The sequence below is a fragment of the Sinohyriopsis cumingii genome, chromosome 2, assembly GCF_028554795.1.
Source record: "Sinohyriopsis cumingii isolate HCF-2022 chromosome 2, ASM2855479v2, whole genome shotgun sequence".
In the NCBI taxonomy this organism is placed as follows: Eukaryota; Metazoa; Mollusca; class Bivalvia; order Unionida; family Unionidae; genus Sinohyriopsis; species Sinohyriopsis cumingii.
Genome location: NC_142962.1, coordinates 63,383,675 through 63,402,420, shown reverse-complemented (window position 1 = coordinate 63,402,420; position 18,746 = coordinate 63,383,675). Strand labels below are relative to the sequence as shown.

Here is an 18,746-nt window from a genome sequence, read left to right as displayed (position 1 = left end):
TTCCATCATTTCTTCAGATATTTTCATTCTGAAAAAGTACTAGCTATGCAGTAGCAAAAGGTAAGTATTACATTAGTATAAAATTAGTTTCCTCCCGAAAAAGACATTTTTAAGAGAATGCTGTTTATACAATTATTTTAACTCTTTTTTTAAGGATTTCTTATCTTTTGTTCTTATAGACATAAAAAAAAAAATTAAAGTCTTTTTCCTTTTATCCTTTCAGACTACATGTTTACATTTAGTTATAAGGGTTTACCTTTCTTAAGTTTTTTTGTGCTGGTTCTTTCTATAATTTTAGAACTTACCTTTTAATCAGCAGCATAGTGCCAGTGTTGTCCTGATGTATCGTTAAACCCCATACATATATTTGCCTGACTGAGACTTGTAGAAGTGTTTGAAAATATATTCCCCACTAATTCTTTTGTCACTTTTGCAAATGTATGTTTTCCAAACTTATTTGAATCATGTTGGTTGACAGTAGTCACACAGAGCTAGCAATCATCTGAAAGATGCAAATGAAAAGTGAAGTTTCTTTGTTTAGTTTTAAACACATATCAGTCCTTTTCACCATTTCATAAAGAGATTTTAAAATAATTTGAATTGATTCATGAAGATTTATAAACATTTGTTTGGAGAAAACATTTTTTTCTGGGAATTTTATTTTCATAGGTGTTACAGTTCTGCTGTTAGCTCCAGATGCAAATTTAGTCTCAGCAGAAGTTGTTGGTGCTGAGAACTTTTCAGAGCCAGTAGATCCCCCAACAGCCAAGAAATCTGAGGATCCTACATCCATTGGAGGATCCTGGAAAGTCAGTCCTGATCCCAGTGTCAAGAGATATGGTAATGGTATACTTTTATCTGCTTCAAGATAAACGGTTTTTTGTATGGGGGTGGGTCTTCTGATTTGTCTCTTTTATTCCCTCCACAAAAGAAGCAATTTTATCATACTACATAATCAAATACTTCAACTCATTTTGCCTAGTCACAGCAGTTAGTTAAAGTGTGAAGTAAGAAACTCAGCTGTGATAAATAGCTACCATTTTAGTGTCATTGGTACACTACATTTTTTGTCAAATATTCTTTAATGCAGATTTATGGACAGAAATTGGTTTACCATCTTGAAAAATACATTTGTTTCAAAGTAAAGTTTTGCATATAATTTTGCTTTAAGCAGTGTTTTGTGAAAACAATGTATTTTACACCATAGAGATTTAAAAAGCAGCTATTTATCTTAGCTGGTTTTCGTGTCGGATCATCTTTGTTTGTTTTTTTGTAAACATTTCAATAAATAGATACATTCAGCTGAGGTCTAGAAATACAGAAAGACCCTAAGTAGTCCAAATGCACATGATGTAGGATGGTGATGCTGTGAAATGAAACAAAGATAAATAAAAACAAATGTAATATAGGAGTGATTTGATGAAAAAGTAAAAATAGGGCTTGTAAATATGATGCAATCTTTTCACACATTCACTTGATTTCTTTGCACAATATTTGAGAAATTTCTTGTCAGATGTCCTAGAAAAAAAAACCTGGTTATCATTTTTGTTATGTACAAATGTCACTTGTTGGTCTCTAAAAGCTGAAACTGCTCCAAAGCTGTCACCTCTAGAATTGACAGATTTTCTTAATACAGGGGCTCCCAGCATGGACTAAAATAAACTGTTTATATTAAAATAACTGCAGTATTATAAACTTTCATAGGAAGTGCATAAATTTAATGATTTTTAAGAGAAAGATTTTGATGCTTGCATGGGTGTGGAATTTGTCCTGTCAGTCTTGTAGGTGTTTAATGCATACTTCATTTGCTTGCCAGATTATTGTGTTGGAAGTTCTAAAGATGTGCTTGATGACATTTTCCCATGCACCTGGGTTGGCTACAATACATCTGGAGAAGTAAAGATAAAAGATGGCTACCTGCTTATAGACAATGTCAGGGTGAGGCGTATCTCAGAACTTCGACCCCTTGCATTTGAACCTAATGACACCAGATACCAGGGGGATAAATACAATGTGTACAACATGGAACCGGGACGGACCCAGTTTGTTTCCATACGGCTGTGTAATGAAGCTACCCTCTGTACAGTGAAGGCTGTCAGCTCAGTAGTTGTCACATCACCTGGATCAAAGATGGTAGTATCACACAAAGGAGAAACTGTGGAGACAGAGATAGAAGGAGCAACAGTTGAGAGGCAAAAAAGAGATCTTACTGTAATGAAAATTAGAACACCAGCAGGTATGGTCCCATAATATTGTTATGTTCCCATACCCCATCACAGATGGAGGCACATTGGTTGTGTACTGTCCATTTGTCATCTATCTGTCCATCCATCATACTTTCTTAGACTTTCAGGCCATAACAACAATTTTTATGCATTTGTTTCACTTTGTGGACTTGATTTTATAAATAAACATTGTTAGCACAATTTAGTGGAAACCATTTAAGGTAGATAAATAAAGTTTGGCATACATGTTTGTGTTGGTGTTGACTTTACATGAACTTAATAAAATAAATCAGTTGCTACTCAATAAAGTATTAAAATAAGGTCAACCAATGTCTGAGCACTTCAGATGGTCATGATCAGCAAATATGATTGTTGTGACAAAAAAAGAAAAGTTTTGATATACCTAATTATGAAATGTACCCAGAAGTGTGTCATTTATGGTTCCAAATTTGCTGCTGCTTTAGTATTTTTCTTACATGATCAGTTAGTTATAAAACATCATTTTTCAGAAAACAGTACTTTAGAATTTCATCCCAAAACAGCTTTTTATTCTACTCTGCTGTTTGTAAAAATGAATAATTTACAGCATTCTGACATACTATCACAAAAATACGTGACACCTATTTGACAGGTATTTCCGTAAAGTTGGAATTTGAAGTTTTATTGTAACAAGCACTTGAATATGTCTTAGAGGATGGTAATAAAGTCAGTTGTTGCTAGTATTTTTTTTGTCTAGACTTTACAAATTTCGTTCTAAAGGTATCATGCACTGATACACCATGACACAAATTAATGGGTGTGTCTAACTGTAAACATGAGCAGTACAGATGCTGGGTCAATCATTCAGTTTTAGGGCTTTTGATAAGTACAAGAAATACATTTTCACTCCTCTTTTTTAGCATGATTATTGGCTATAGAGTGTTTAAACAATTAGAAAAACACAATTTCCAGATTTTTCAATTAATAAAAAGTCTTTACATATTTATACTTATCTTGAAATAGTTAAATTCTGGCATTAATGTTTAGTACTGCATTACTCATCATTTATATTTCTTGCAGCATCCCCTTCAAAAGGTTATTGATGCGGTTGTGTTCTAGACATCTTTACCTGTTTCTCTATATCAAAGCTACAAATATCTATCTTCAGGTCTGGAGGAAGGTCAGAGTATTATTGTCAATAAACTGACAGCGGAAGATCTCAGTAAGCAGTACAGGTCTGATGCCTCCATGAACTTTGTCCCATACATCACAAATCCAAATGAAACAATGGACCTGACAGAAAGACTTCTAACTAGAAGGTAGACAGTACAATGCTGTACTAGGACTAAAGAAGTCCTCATAAATGAATTATTAATATTTCACTTAAATTCTTTCAATTTTATCTCAAAAGGAGATTTTTCTTTTTTTTCTCTTGAGTACAATGCTTTTGTTAGTATTAGGATTTTAGAAGTTGAAAAATGAACCTTTGAACATTTGAATTATACATCAAAGAGTCTTAAATGATACTTGCAGAAAAAGAGTTAATACACTATCAGTATTTCAGATTATTGAATCCACAAATTTCACTTCAGAAAGAAACGAATCTTAAGAAAAATCTAAGATGCAAAAAAGTTTTTATTCTCTGTCATTGAATGTTACATTTCATCTTTGTAAACATGCTGGCAAAGAAGTGGGCATTAATATCATAATTTTAGAAAGAAACTGATAAAGACAGAAAATGCACCATTAAGCTAGGCAGTTGTTATTGGCCAGTAATAATATTACATTACAATGTATCACGTTAAGCTAGGCAGTTGTCATTGGCCAGTGATTAGATTACATTACAGTGTAACACATTAAGCTAGGCTGTTGTCATTGGCCAGTAATTTTATTACATTACCATGTAACACATTAAGCTAGGCAGTTGTCATTGGCCAGTGATTATATTATATTACAATGTAACACATTAAACTTTGCAATTGTCATTGGCCAGTGATTATATTATATTACAATGTAACACATTAAACTTTGCATTTGTCACTGGCCAGTGATTATGTTATATTACAATGTAACACATTAAGCTGGGGCCCCAAGTGGCCTAAAGCACACTCCAGTTATGGATCAGTGCCATCTCACCTCTGCGTGGGTTCGAGTCTCAGATTCAGCCATTGTGGGTATGTGAGAAAGCTTGCCAGTAGCTTCTTGTGGGTCGGTGATTCTTTCTGGGGTTTTCCCAGGTTCTTCCTTCACTGTTAATACTGGCCGCCATGTATAGCCTATCATGTGCTGAAAAATGGTGTTAAACCCTACAACAACAACAACAACAATAACACATTAAGCTAGGCAGTTGTCATTGGCCAGTGATTATATAACATTACAATGTAACACATTAAACTTTGCAGTTGTCATTGGCCAGTGATTATAATATATTACAATGCAACATATTAATCTTTGTGGTTGTCATTGGCCAGCGATTATATAACATTACAATGTAACACATTAAGCTAGGCAGTTGTCATTGGCCAGTGATTATTCTATAACAATACAATGTAGCAGTAAAGATTCAGGATTGTCTTTTTACAGCATCACACGTATATAAGAAGGATCATTATTCTTTCTACATGGATATCACACACACACTCTGAATCACCCTAAGTACAATAAGTTTTTGTGCACCTTTTTCACTATTTGTTTAGCATTTTGTTTAACATGCATATAAATATGCCTTGAAATGCAATGTTGGGTACCTTTTATAAACAAATAATGGCATTAATGATAATTATTTCACATTATTATTATTATTATTATTATTATTATTATTATTTTTATTATCATTTCAGGATAAAAAGGGTAGTAAATAGCTTCACTGTGACATCCATAGGACAACTTCCCATGACTGGTCCACTAGACATCACCTACCATCAGGATTCTTCTCTACAGGACACCAGGCTCATGTTGATTCACTGGAACCCAGGTAAATACCATAACACCGTAATTAATCTTTCAGTTTATCACTGACATTATTTAACAGGGTGTAGAATAGAATCTCTTTGTATCTTCTAAACTTTAAAATACTAAACAAAATGAAATTATAACAATAATCTTAGTGTTATTCTGTAAACCTAAAAATTATTGATATAACACATATAATCAAATTAACAATGGCCCAAATGTTGAAGGAATGATGTTTTTATACCCTTCATGGTGACTGTTTGCTGCTGTACTTCAGTCATTAGATACATCCATCCTGAATCCATTATAGCATGATCACATGAAAACTGTTAAACACAGAGCCATGAAATGATATGCACTTAATTGTGGTCACATGTTGATGACAACTAGCTAATTAACTTTTCTAGCCATTACTGCAAGTCTTTAAGTAAATTTTACACATTTTCTTTACACTTTAGATTGTTTTGACAGATACTTCTTTGCATGACTGAACAAAACTCATTTGATTTAGACAAATTTTGAAGGCATTTTGTATTCATATGTTGATGAACTGATTATATTTTCAGGCCACTACGGCATTATCTCTATGTTTTACCATTGTTAAATTCTTTACGGATCTTAAAATCTTTGCCCAGTCAAACAAAAGCACTAGAGGCAGACAAATTAAATTTGGCAGGCATACTTTTATTTATATTTAGATGGTCTGAGTAAATTTTCAAACACAGCTATTTTTCAGTTTGTATAATCTTGCCACATTGTAGAGCATATGATGTTTTCTGTCTTTCCGTCTGTCTAATTTTGCTTCTGCACAATAACTTGAGTTGTCTACATCCAACAGTTACCAAAGTTTATGAATGATTTACAGTTGGCAAGGAAGAACCCCATTGATTTTTGGGTCAGATGCTCTAAAGTGAAGGTCATTGTAACCAAAAGAAGAAAATGATTTCTGCACAATTACTTGAGTTTTCCATCATTTACATTTTCCAGGTTTTGTTTATATCTTGCAGTTTGCATAAGAAAGAACCCTATTAATCTGAAGGTCAAAGGCAAAGGTTACTGACTGAAATAAAGAAAATGGTTTCTGCACAATAACTCTCCATCATCTACAGTTACAAAGATTTGTAGATTGCACTTGGATGAAGGAAGAACCCCAAAAGGTCAAAAGTTCAAAGTCACTGTGACTTTAAGAAGAAAAATTATTGTAGCACAATAACTTGTGTTCTGCACCATCTTCAGTTAGCAAATTTTGTGTATTGTTTGCACTTGGGGTAATGAAGTCAATTAATTTTGGGATAAAATAGATCAAATGTCAGCGTCACTATGAAAGACTAAAATAAATATGATTTATGCACAACAACATTAGTTCTGCATTTCAGATCTGGACCAAACTTTGCAGATGGCTTGCACCTTGGGTAAAGAAAAAATCTGTTGATTTTAGGATGAATAGTCAAAGGTCATGGTCATTAGAACTGAAAAAAGAAAAGCCAATTCTACTCAGTAACATTAGTTTTATGTCACAGACCTGAACCAAACTTTGTGATTGGTTTAAAATTAAAGTTCTAGGTCACTGTGACTTAAAGAAGAAAAATGGTTTCTACAGAATAACATCAGTTATCTACCATCTGCAGGTACCAGATTTTGTGTATATATTGCAACTGGAGAAAGGAAGAAGCTTATAGAATTTTGGGCTAAAATGATTATATACATGTTTTACGAACACATGTCAACTTCTTGCATTATTTGATTTTTGACTTTATCAAGGTAGATGATCCTATTACTGCACACTTAATCTTAAAGAACATTACATATTTTTTTTCCAGTAATCTAAATTGTCATTGATTATAATCAGTGAAATAAGTTCCAATCAGTTCATTAAGATTTGCTTTTCACCAGGATGGTCCCAGGGCTACTATGGAACTTAATGTACCATCTGAGACCAAAAAGTTATTTTCCAAAGAAAATAGAATATATAGAATGTAAAAATAAGGGTCCTAATTGTGGTTGTTTGACCTGTTGTTTTGCAAATCAGGTTTATCCTTCTGTACTTTTAATCCTAATAAATTCTATCATAAATAATGAGTCATCTTATCTTCTGATTTCTTCTAAAACAAAAAGAATTTTGGTGCCAAGTAATCATCATCAGCATTGTCAGTAAAGTTTAAATTTATTCAAATGATTTACAATTGATCTCAAAGACAGCAAGGAAAACCTCAATGGTTAAGTGTTCAAAGTATAACAAAATTAAGAAACACTTAATTATAGTCACAAATATTTTACTGCAGACATCTTCATCATGTAGTTTTTATGCAATATGTATTGTTTGTCTAAAATAATGATTCCATATTGGGGATAGGGATTCAATATAGGCCCAGTGTACTTTCCTGCATGTCATATTAGGTGACTAATGGAGGCAACCTGTTGTCATGGACTACATCCCATGTCGGAGGAATAGTCATTGGGAAATTCATAATAAGGCCTAACCGGAAATCGCCTCGGACATTCGCCTCGGCCGAATATCCCGTTTTTCAGTACTATTCAGAAGTATTCACCTCGGCAAATAATACAACCACAAATGGTTACAAGTAAAATAATTCAATAAATATCGAACTTTTAAGAAAAGGTTTTTAATACATAATAATTTAGTTAATAATAAATTATAATTACACAGTTAATATTCCATTGGACTTCATGAATCATGATTGATGTTAATTTATTTAACTCAATTTCCTTTAGTAATTTCACTAGCATTCCCCAGGTGGCGTAACTTTTCTGCTTCCGGTAAATATTTGAGTGTAGAGACGCCATTTGTAAAAAAATCACACCTACTACTCGGTTCGTGCCTGGATCTGGCAAATAGTACATCCAAATACTCTGAATCGGTACTCGGTGAAAATTATCTACTCGGTTAGGCCCTAATTCATACTTTTATGCTTGGAACCTTACAAAGATTATGGCCTCTGAAGGCAATGGTCAAGAGAATAAAGAATATACTTTTGGCCAAAAGAAAGGCATGCATGTTTCTGGTTGGCCGACCATCTCTGTTTTTCAGTGCAGACCCTACACTTTTTTCCTCCTGTAAAAAATATTTTAAAAAATATTGTAAAAATCCCAAAACTGATTTGTACATCTGAGTTGGTTTAGCTTAGTACTTAGTACATTAAATATACTAATCATTGAAATATAAATAATGATTAAATTTTTAAAAAATACCCCCCATTAATTTTTAAAGTTCTGAAAAATTTATTTGTGCATCTAACTTAGGTATTTGAAGTGCTTAGTACCTTAAAATATACAAATCATTATAATATATGTATTGTTTAAAAATAAATATAAAAATATATTTTAAAAACCTACCTTCCTACCCTAATTTTAAAAAACACATAATTTTTTGCCCTTACTGAAAGCCTGATATGAGAAAAGCAATAAAATATCCTAAATCTCTGTCCACTTTTGGGGCTCTGGTGCAGATGGTAAGTTAGGTGACAAACAAATGTTCTTCATCATAGGAAGACACAAAGAACAAAAAATGAGCAGTGGGAGACATGATCTATAACAGATCAGGAATAAAACGACCAGTGATTTGGAAGAAGCTATTCTGAGTAGAGGGTTTTGGCAATGCATTCTTATCATAGAATCAACCAATGAGAACAAGAAGGTAACAAAGCTCTTGCTTTTTCTCATTGATAAGAAGCTTTCAGGGTTAGCTGTAGAGCTCTTAGGTTTGTAAAGAAACTCAGCACAAGCCAATTATTTGTTGAGTGCAACTATAAAGCTCACTGTTAATCTGCTTTGCTAAAAATGGTTTGTGTAGTCATCAATCAAGTTATCCATGCATATGACTTTGAACTTGTGTCAACATTTCATGTGATCTTACAAATGAGACAGCTGCGATGTGTTTGAAATGCTTAGAAATCTCAGATCTAATGTCGCCAAAGTGAAATGAATGAACATTTGCTGAATTAACAAATTGATTTTACACTTACATATTGATGTTCCACTACACCACTTTGTCTTCATCAATCAAAGCTGTGTTATTAAAAATCCCAACAGATCATTCCCTCCAGTGTTTTAACTGCCAGAAATATGGTTACCACAAAGATGACTGCAAGAAAAAATGTGTGTGCCTCCAGTTTGCACAGGAAAGCATCAATGGATCATCCTACAAAGAGAATTATTTTTTGGCAAATTACATGGGTCACCACTTAAAGTCCAGAGACAGCCCTAATAGGTAAAACATGAGAAAGATCTTAACTTCCGTGAGGCCATAAAGTTTCCTGAAACCATAAAATAACTGAACAGTTCCAGCCTATTCAACACAAACACAACTGGAATGGAGAAGAAATCATCTGGTTGTATCAAGAGAGACCTTACTTAACCATATGGTGAAATGAAATGTACAGTCTTGATGTCTCCCAAGTCCATGCAAGCATCCACCAAAGCCCTGAGGGAAGCAGATACAAACAACACTTCTAACAAAAAACCAGTTGGAACCACACAAGACCACAGAATGTATCAAACCATTGGCCCTAGGGGTAATTGTAACAGTGTGACAAAAAAGATAAGCCCAACACTACTGAAGATCAAAACAAGTTACATCTGGCCTCCAAAAGTGCAGTGAGTCAATGTCTCAGTCATAATGTGTGCTCAAAACTGAACAGAGAACAAATCAATGAATCTACCTGACTTTGAAAAAGATAATCACTATTAAGATCTTCATTATGTAATTGTTGACAAGAATTTGTAACTAAATGAACAGATCCAGGCTTTATGTAAAATAGTAAAGTCTTTGCTATGCTTATTATATCAAATTAACCATATCTGTCATTTAAACATAGGTTAATATACTATACAGTAAAACCTGTCATGAGCGACCTCTGCTATGAGCGACCACCTGTCATTTCCGACCACAATCGTAATGCACGGATCGGTTTTACTATATAAACGCTCTGTTATGAACGACCACCTGCTGAACGCGACCAGCGACCGCGATTTCTTGGCAAAATATGCATTTTGACACTGCTATGAACAACCGCATCGCCAAAAAATCAAAACAGATTGACACCACTGACTTTAACTTAATCCTTTGTAAACACTAGAGCTCGGGATAAATGTAGTAAGCAAACAAAGTGCACATTAAATAACACTGTAGTTGAACAACCATACATCGGGATAAACACCTCTAACCATCATTTAATCCTTTGTAACAAAGACTGCATAAATAGCAAAGATTGCTCTAATAAAGTATTTAAAAATAATTTGTCTTGCTACAGTACCAGTTTTGTGAAATTTACAACTCCAGCGTACGGTGTCATTTGTAAACTGCAGTAAACCAGACTAAAGTACATGTCACTAACCGCCATTGTAGTGCCGCAGTCATGTGAATAGCCAGTAAGAGTAACATCAAAGGGAGTAATGATGGATATACGCAGTCAATTTAGAGGTTTGTATTTTTCTTTATCTTTATGAAAACTCACAAAACGCCGGTAGTCCTTATGTCCAAGTGAGAAATCGTTTGAAAGGGCTTCAGTGTTGGTTTGAGTACGTCGTTTGCTTTCCAGTTAATCCATAATGCCTGGAGGGTGAATGAGCTCATTGTCTTTAATACTAGTAAGTGAGAATCATTTCCAGATTTTTTTAAAATTATTTTTTATTTCTTTTGTTAGTGTTTCACCAAGCCACAATCTGTTTACGTGGGTGCAGATGGTCGGAACATTTGTTTATCGAGCTATAACGCTGTTGATTTAAACTTCGTCTCAGAATAAATGTATTGTTTCTTGATGAGTTAATAATGTCTTTTGGTTTCATTCATTGGTACATAATATATATTTATTCCACAATTCCCCAAAACCTGATCAAAACCGATAGTCTTTGTAACGTCAACACTAATAACAACGGCAGAATCTCCGCTGAAAAAAAGAAACATTTTAACGCTGGAAGAAAGGATTAATGTCATTGAACGAAATGAAAAAGGCGAGACCACTCGCAAAATAGCAGTCAGCTTAAGCGTCGGTAAAACGCAAGTTCAGAATGTAATCAAAGACAAGAAGTCCATTAGAAATGAATGGCAGAAAGGTGCACAAGCACAGATGAAATATGCCACGGCACGACGGACAGTTTACGGAGATCTCAACGAGCGAGTATGGGAGTGGTTTTGTGTTGCAAGGAGTAAAAACATACCAGTAAGTGGAAAGTTGATTCCGGAAAAGGCAATAATTGAGATACATGTTCAGACCAAATAGCTGAGTAAAACATGTCAACAAAAAAGTATAATGGATTTCTTTTAAAAAAACAAGTGAATAAGTGTATAAAATAAGATATATACATCATATCTAACTGTTCATTTTTTGTACATATTAATGTGATGTTGAAATATAAATTTTATTCTCGTTGTTTGATAGATGTATATCTTTATTATATAAAGATATTTTGAGAGGAATGCATGCAATATTTAACAAGATTCATGAATAAAGGATATGATGCATGTACAGTGAGTATGGGTATTATTTATTTTTCAATAATGCTAACTATTGACCCTGAAAACCAGTCCATTTTCACACACCTCTTATGAGAGACCACCTGTCTTGAGAGACCACTTTTGGTTGGCAGAAGGGGCGGTCTCTCATAACAGGTTTTACTGTAAAAGCTATACTGAACCATGTATGTATTACTGCATTGCTGTCTGAGAGAAGCATGTATGATAGCTTGTACAAATTATTCCATCTACAAAAATTAACTTCTTGTCATTCATACCACTGTGAATATTTTATTATGAAATGAAAAAAGTGAAATGCTAACAGTTAATTCATGATTCTTCCAAAAAATGCTTAGGATGTTGCATAAATGCCAACCATTATGCTTTTGGCGTAATCATTACATTTTTTCACCAAACTATGCATTATGCTAGACTGTATATGGATTATGCCTCTTTGATACATTAAAATATAAAATTAAAAGAAGGCAATACAAAGTTGTTTTTGTCATTTTTATTATTATCTCTTTAACTCCACCCATATAAATTTGAGAACATTCTTAAGAAGGTGGCTGCTGTGTGATGATAGCATAAAAGTACTCCCCTTATTTGTATTGATAGCAACTGTATGTGACCTGTTTCCAAGAAAACAGATGGGTTTCTTCAAATGTGAATTTTGCCTCACAGATTAATTTTATTGATAAGCTAGGGAAGTGAATCAGTAGTGTTATAGTATTCTGGAATCTTCAGGTTCATGCTGATGGGAGGACAAATTCTTGTTATGCAGTTGTTGTGTTATAATGAAAAGTTCAAGCTGCCATTAGTAAGAGGTAAATATAACATCATTAAAATTAATTTTACCATCCCAAAAATATGCATATTGTCATCTTTTGTCTTATCCCTTGTTTCTAGGTACTCAAAAGTGGCATGTATCACAGAGATCTTGTTTGGATAATGAGACTCATGAATTTAACAACTCTGCAGAGGGAACTGTGACTGAAAAAGTGAGTATGTAAATATTTGCTTAAATGTAGAATTTACCCTGATTATTTGATGTACTTCCTTTGTAAGGATACTATCCCCGTTGATGAAAACCTCTATTTGTGAACAAAGAGAACTGCTTAGTCTAATGTTTCTGTTATGCTCCATATATGGAAGTGTGCTCAAGTAACCATGCATATGGACCAAAAATTAGAGTCATGCATTGTTTTATGTATTTTTTCCTCCAGGTGTGCAATACAAGAGTTACAGAACCTGAGATAATCAAATTCCTATCAGAACTTGAATTAGACAATAATCAGGATGATGCTGGTGCGAACAGGTCAAAGCGGTCAGTGGAGAATACAACTGACCAGACATTGTCTGTGGAAACCAATCAGACAGTAGACAATCAGACCAGATACTTTACCATGGACACTCAGTTTGCTTTGGCCGAAGTCAATCTACAAATGGTCAATGATCCACCCTACCTAACCAGTGATACAAACCTTGTCATGGAGGAAGACTCAGGTATTTTTATTCATAGCACAGGGATAATTTATAATTATATTAGTTTTTTTTAGGCTGGATTACTTAAGAGAAAATTATTGTAGGAATTGGAAGGCTTCTATAATCCAATTTCTCCAAGATATTATTAACAGATGTAGGTCAGGTTCCAGAATTTGTCTGGCTGAACAGACTTCTTGGCTCACTATAAGATGTTTCTGGTAGATGATAAAAAAAACTCATTTTATTTACTTGATTAATAATTGTTTTGACTGAAATTCATACACAAGTACTGGTTTCATTTTGTATGTAAGACGTATATGACAGTAGGTGGGAAAATGGCCTTGTAGGTTTCTGTAAACAGTATAATATAATCTTTACCAGGGCCATGTACAAGGGAACTAGTTCTGTGCCTCAGTCAGGTCTGGAGTAGGATCATATGGTTTCAAATGTAATAAAAAGAATTCCCATCAAACATGTAAGTAATTTTGAAAAGGCATATTGGTAATTACATATATAAAATGATTTAAAAACCTGAGTAATAGACCAGATGTGAAACTGAACTTAAGTTTTCATGGTAAGATGATTGGGAAGTTGGGATGCAGGGGGTAATAGTATATGGGATTGACTACAACTGTTCTTGATGGAATAAATGCTGAACAACAGTTTACAGTTTTGATAGCTTTGATACAGGCTCACATATTTCCAAAAGGTATGCTACAATGCTGCCACTAGGCTGGTAATATACCAGTACCAAAACTGTTGGTCACAAAGAACCTGTCTTGTAATCATGATATAATTTTGCATGCCAAGTTTCTTCATATCATATTTTACAACTGGAGCTTTTGCCTATACAAATCTACCATGGTGTGTCATGCACCATTTTGTTGTCCTTTTTAATTGTTCTTTATTACCACCTTAGAAGCCACATTAAGCATGTAAATTCTAAGTTAAAATCTATGGCTTGAGTTTAAGAAATCTCCACAGAATTTTGCTAGAAATATTAACACCCATGATGAACATTTTGCTGCTGTGAACAGCATATGGATTTTAATGCTGATTATATTATGAGTTTGTATAATTCCATTCCTCTATCAGGTTATTTCCATCCTGATATGATAAGTGAATTTCTGTCAGATTTCAAGAGACAGGAATATATTTGTTGACATTCTGCTACACATGGAAAACACATTTTCACAATAATTCTTTAAAGCTAGCAGTTGTTTTTTAATAGCAGCAACAACTCACCTGAGTATGCTGTTGCATAGTTTTTACTTATTTACATTGAAAAGTTTAATCTGTTCAATGTGAAAACATCCTCCCACAGAGTGGAGAATTGTCCATAAGACATGGTCCACTCTTGTACCTCACATGCTCATGCATAGAACAGGAATAATTTTTAAGGATGACATGTTAATGATTGTGTGTCACATCTATGACCATTGCAATTTTATGGTGTTGCTTTTGTTTCACCAGATTGCAGTCTTCCTCAAATAAAAAGTCTATAAGTGTTTTATTTATCCTCTCCCTATACTATTTAACATGCTGGTAACCTGGATATCCTTTTAGAAATTGGTTCATTAACCTCTTAGGTTACTAAGTCATACCCATCCTTCAGGGCTATGGTAATTGCCTCTTATTTTTGAAAATACAATTGGTTACATTTAAGTCTCTTGTGTGTGATAAATTATAATGCAAGATAGGCACTTAACTTCATTTAATAGGAATTGATAATTCCTTTAATGAAATACTTGATTAAACATCAATTTTGTGTTTTCTCTGTTTCACCGTTATATTTTAATATGATACAAGTGACAAGTCAAGTTTGCATTTAATTGTTTTTGTGTTTGTCTGCATTGCTTGTATAGGACAATAAAGGTTTAACAATGCCTTTCTTAATAAAGATGGGGCCCTGAGTGGACGAGTGGTCTAAAGTGCTCTCCATTACGGATCACTGCCATCTCATCTCTGTCTGCGTGGGTTCGAGTCTCGGATTCGGCTAATGTGGGTATTTGAGAAAGCTTGCCAGTAGCTTCTCGTGGGTCGGTGGTTCTTTCCGGGGTTTTCCTGGTTTCTTCCTCCACTATTAATACTGGCCGCCATATATAGCCTATCATGTGCTGAAAAATGGCGTTAAACCCTACTACAACAACAACAACAACTTAATAAAGATAAGACAGGAAATTCCTCACTGGTGAGTCATTGCTTTCCCTGTGTAAATACAGTGGGGTGTATGTAGAATGTACAACATACTAGCAGTTAGGTTTCACATATGAAATAATACATGTTGCCATAAATATTGTTCCCATTCAGAGAACTTTTATTTCTGAGAACAGTGTTGGGACAGTCTGTGGGAAAGTGTGGCCCCCACTTAGGTCATTGAAGCACTTGCCTAGACTGCATCACATGTTCAAAGTGTGCACATAATAATCATTTCACTTTCTGCACAATATGAAATCTGGAATCTAGTAGACTGCAGATGTACTTATAGACATTGGAGGAATTGTCAATCCCCCTCATTGCCTGAATTTTCAGATGTCTCTCTTACAGATTCCCAAGAAGCCCAGTGCAAGAAGATGTGTTCTTCAGCACAGAAGAACACTCCCAGGTCCCAGGTATTTATGAGACCAGTCTCTTCAGAGGTTGCCATGCTGTATAGACTTGTGCCTAGATCATCAAAGGAGGGACCTTTTGGACACTCACCCAGACTGTATAAATTGTTCCAAGTGCACATGAAAGAAATGTTGTACACTTTGCAAATTATGGCCTTCTGAAACCTAGAATCAAGCTGATTCCAACCACACCTATCTAGGGTAGAGGAAACTTACCTCCCTTTCATCTTTAGAATTTTCAGGTTTTTCTCTTGCAGGCCTTAATGACTCTACATGAGTCTTAGTCTCTCCAGTCAGAAGAGCAGTCCTTGGTCTCAGTTTATGGGACCATCTTCATCAGCAACCTATGATACCCCTCTAGAAGGTTGGACTGAACATTCAACTTGTCAATCCTCTTGTTAGGGAGGTGGTATGGTGCACACATTATGGCTACAGCAGCATGTTACTCCCTCCTGCTAGGAAGGTGGTGAACTGCACATGTCCAGGAAAATGTGTTGTTCTCTCACACATGTGATGTTGTTCAGTGCTGTCAACACTTTATTCCTATGGCTAGATGTTACTTCCTCCAACATAAGAGATGGTACATCACTCCTAACACTTCAGGGATAGGGTATCACACCATCCTGATGGAAGGGATTAGTACCACACACTACTGAGTGATGAGTCAGCTGAAGATGGAGTATTCTCATGTATCACTCAGCAGCCTCATGGTATGGGGCTAGAGTACTGACCTAGGATTGAGAGTCTCCATTTTTTGTCGCAATGGCATTATCTTAAGAATTGTTGCACATCTACTGTGACACTGTATTGGAGTCCTTGAAGATCTTATTTAACTATGGAAAAGACCTTTTAAGGGCTGCTCCATTGGAAGTGTACACATTCTAGAATGGTTTCATCTTTACCATGGGTTCTCAGGATTTATAGGATCATCACCATCAGTCCTTCACAACTGCTCCTGGCCCATCACAATCAACCAGTAAGTATACTAATGTGAATTGCCCTCAAGCCATCCACCAAGTTCTTCAAACAGATGCAGCCCAGTCTGTAACCTCAAAGTAGACCTCCCTTTCCTACAGCAGAAAAGGGGAGGGGAACAGCCCTTGGGACTTAAGCCTTCTCCTGCTGTGCATCCCTCTCCGAACTGTCCCCTTAGGTGCTTGTCTAAGCCTCTTTATAGAGGTTTGGTCAAGCATCAAGGAAATTGGGTGGACCCTTCCCATTGCGAGGGAGGGTTAATGATTCCAATCTGTTAAAACTGATTTTAGAAGGTAAACACTTTTGTGCAGAAATGGGAAGGGTCCTAATGACTACTCTCCCATTCTATTCATGAATCTTCCTGATTACCAAGAACAAAAGATGGAATGTTTTGCATGATAATCAATCCCTCCCATTTAATCTCATTTCTTCTTGAGGAACCTTTCACAATGGAAACCACCTCCTCAGTAAGAAATGTACATTGTCCACCAGATTGGGCCTTCTCCATTGACCTTCAGGATGCCTATTTGCACATCCCAATATTTCCTCCACAATGCACATACCTCGAGTTTTGCTTTGCCCCAAACGTTTTTCATTTCTGGGTTCTGTTATTCAGAATATTTAAAGAGTCTTGACCCATGTTATTTGATTCGTGTGTGTGTATGTGTGTGTTTTGGATTTTTAACATAGCTTTTAAAATAATTCAGTCATGTCACTACGATGTCAGTAGTGTGACTGTTTATGGTGATGTCTAGTAATGGGGCATCATGCCACAGACATGTAGCATGACATCCTACCCAGTCACATTATCCTGACACCAAGCCAACCAGTCCTAGCACTAAACTCTTAATGCTGAACACCAAGTGAGGCAGTTGCTATTACCATTTTTGTATGTCTTTGGTATGACTTGGCACGACCAACTGCATCTGAGGCGGATGCTCTAACCACTTGGCCACTGGAGCGGTCCATGTTATTTGAGTGGTAATGGCCTACCTCTGATAACCTGGAATACTGATTCTCTGATATTTTGATGACTGGCTTGTCAACAGTATTCAAGTTCATTCCCTTCATTGGGATCTGTTCCATTGTTCTTTCAAGACAACTTAGTTGGGTCTTTTACCTTGTGGAATTGTTACTTATTCCAGTGCAGGACTTGAAGTACTTTGGGATGAACTTCCTGACAAACCAGAACTTAATCTCATTTCCACTAGATCAGATAGATGGAATCTTGGCACTGCTGGAGGTGCTATGAGCAGAAACATTGCTGCCTGCTCACCTTTACCTATCCCTAGTTTGAATGATGCTGCAGACATGGTTCCCTTATGATGTCTCCATATGTGCCCTATACTGTTCCAATTTACAGACATTCTCTCAGCATCAATCCATCTTGAACCAGTTTATCATCACTGTTTGCACTGGTGGATGAATCTGGACAGATTCCTAACTTGGGTCCTTATGCATGCACCTGGCTGCCTGACTCTGTTCTATTCATTGATGCATCAAAATCTGGTTCGGTTGCTCATTAGAGGCAAGGGCGTAATTCTCCAGGGTCATTGGACAAATTGTCCCACAATATCAACTACCATGAAATGAAAGCTGTATTTATTGCTTTGCATCAACAGAATGCCTGATGTGTCATGGTCTCTGCCAACAAAATGTCTGCCTATGTCTCCAGTATCATGAAGATTCACATGTGTGGAGATTTGGAACCTCCTTTGCTGGGTGCCTCAGAACAGATTATCCCCTGAACCAGCCACATTCCTAATGAAAAGATATTTTGGAAGAAGAAGAATGTATTAGATGCATTTTGTCCAGGTCAAGGTCTTTTCACTTCTCCATACAGAGCCCCTTTTCTCACTTTGGTGAAAACCTTTGGTGGACTTGTTTTTAACAGGCTCAACAACTGACATCCTTTTTACATTTCTCCTGTCCTGGACCAGGGAGCATGGGTAATGGATGCATTCAGTTTTCAGTGGGATCATCTGTTCGCATATGCATTCCTACCACTCCAACTGCTACGGTACCTCAGTTCTACAGAGGTCAGAACTT

The 18,746-nt window shown here is 35.5% G+C and overlaps 1 protein-coding gene across 1 annotated transcript in view; it reads left to right on the top strand.

Moving 5' to 3' along the window:
• The window catches only part of LOC149805047 (uncharacterized), a 357,351-nt gene that overhangs the window by 300,114 nt on the left and 38,491 nt on the right, over nt 1–18,746 (top strand). Inside the window, exons 77-82 of the mRNA XM_089946893.1 lie at nt 670–840; nt 1,817–2,236; nt 3,373–3,523; nt 5,045–5,178; nt 12,538–12,629; nt 12,855–13,134. Of these exons, the coding sequence (XP_089803019.1) occupies nt 670–840; nt 1,817–2,236; nt 3,373–3,523; nt 5,045–5,178; nt 12,538–12,629; nt 12,855–13,134 (1,248 nt within the window). The remainder of the gene's footprint in view (nt 1–669; nt 841–1,816; nt 2,237–3,372; nt 3,524–5,044; nt 5,179–12,537; nt 12,630–12,854; nt 13,135–18,746) is intronic.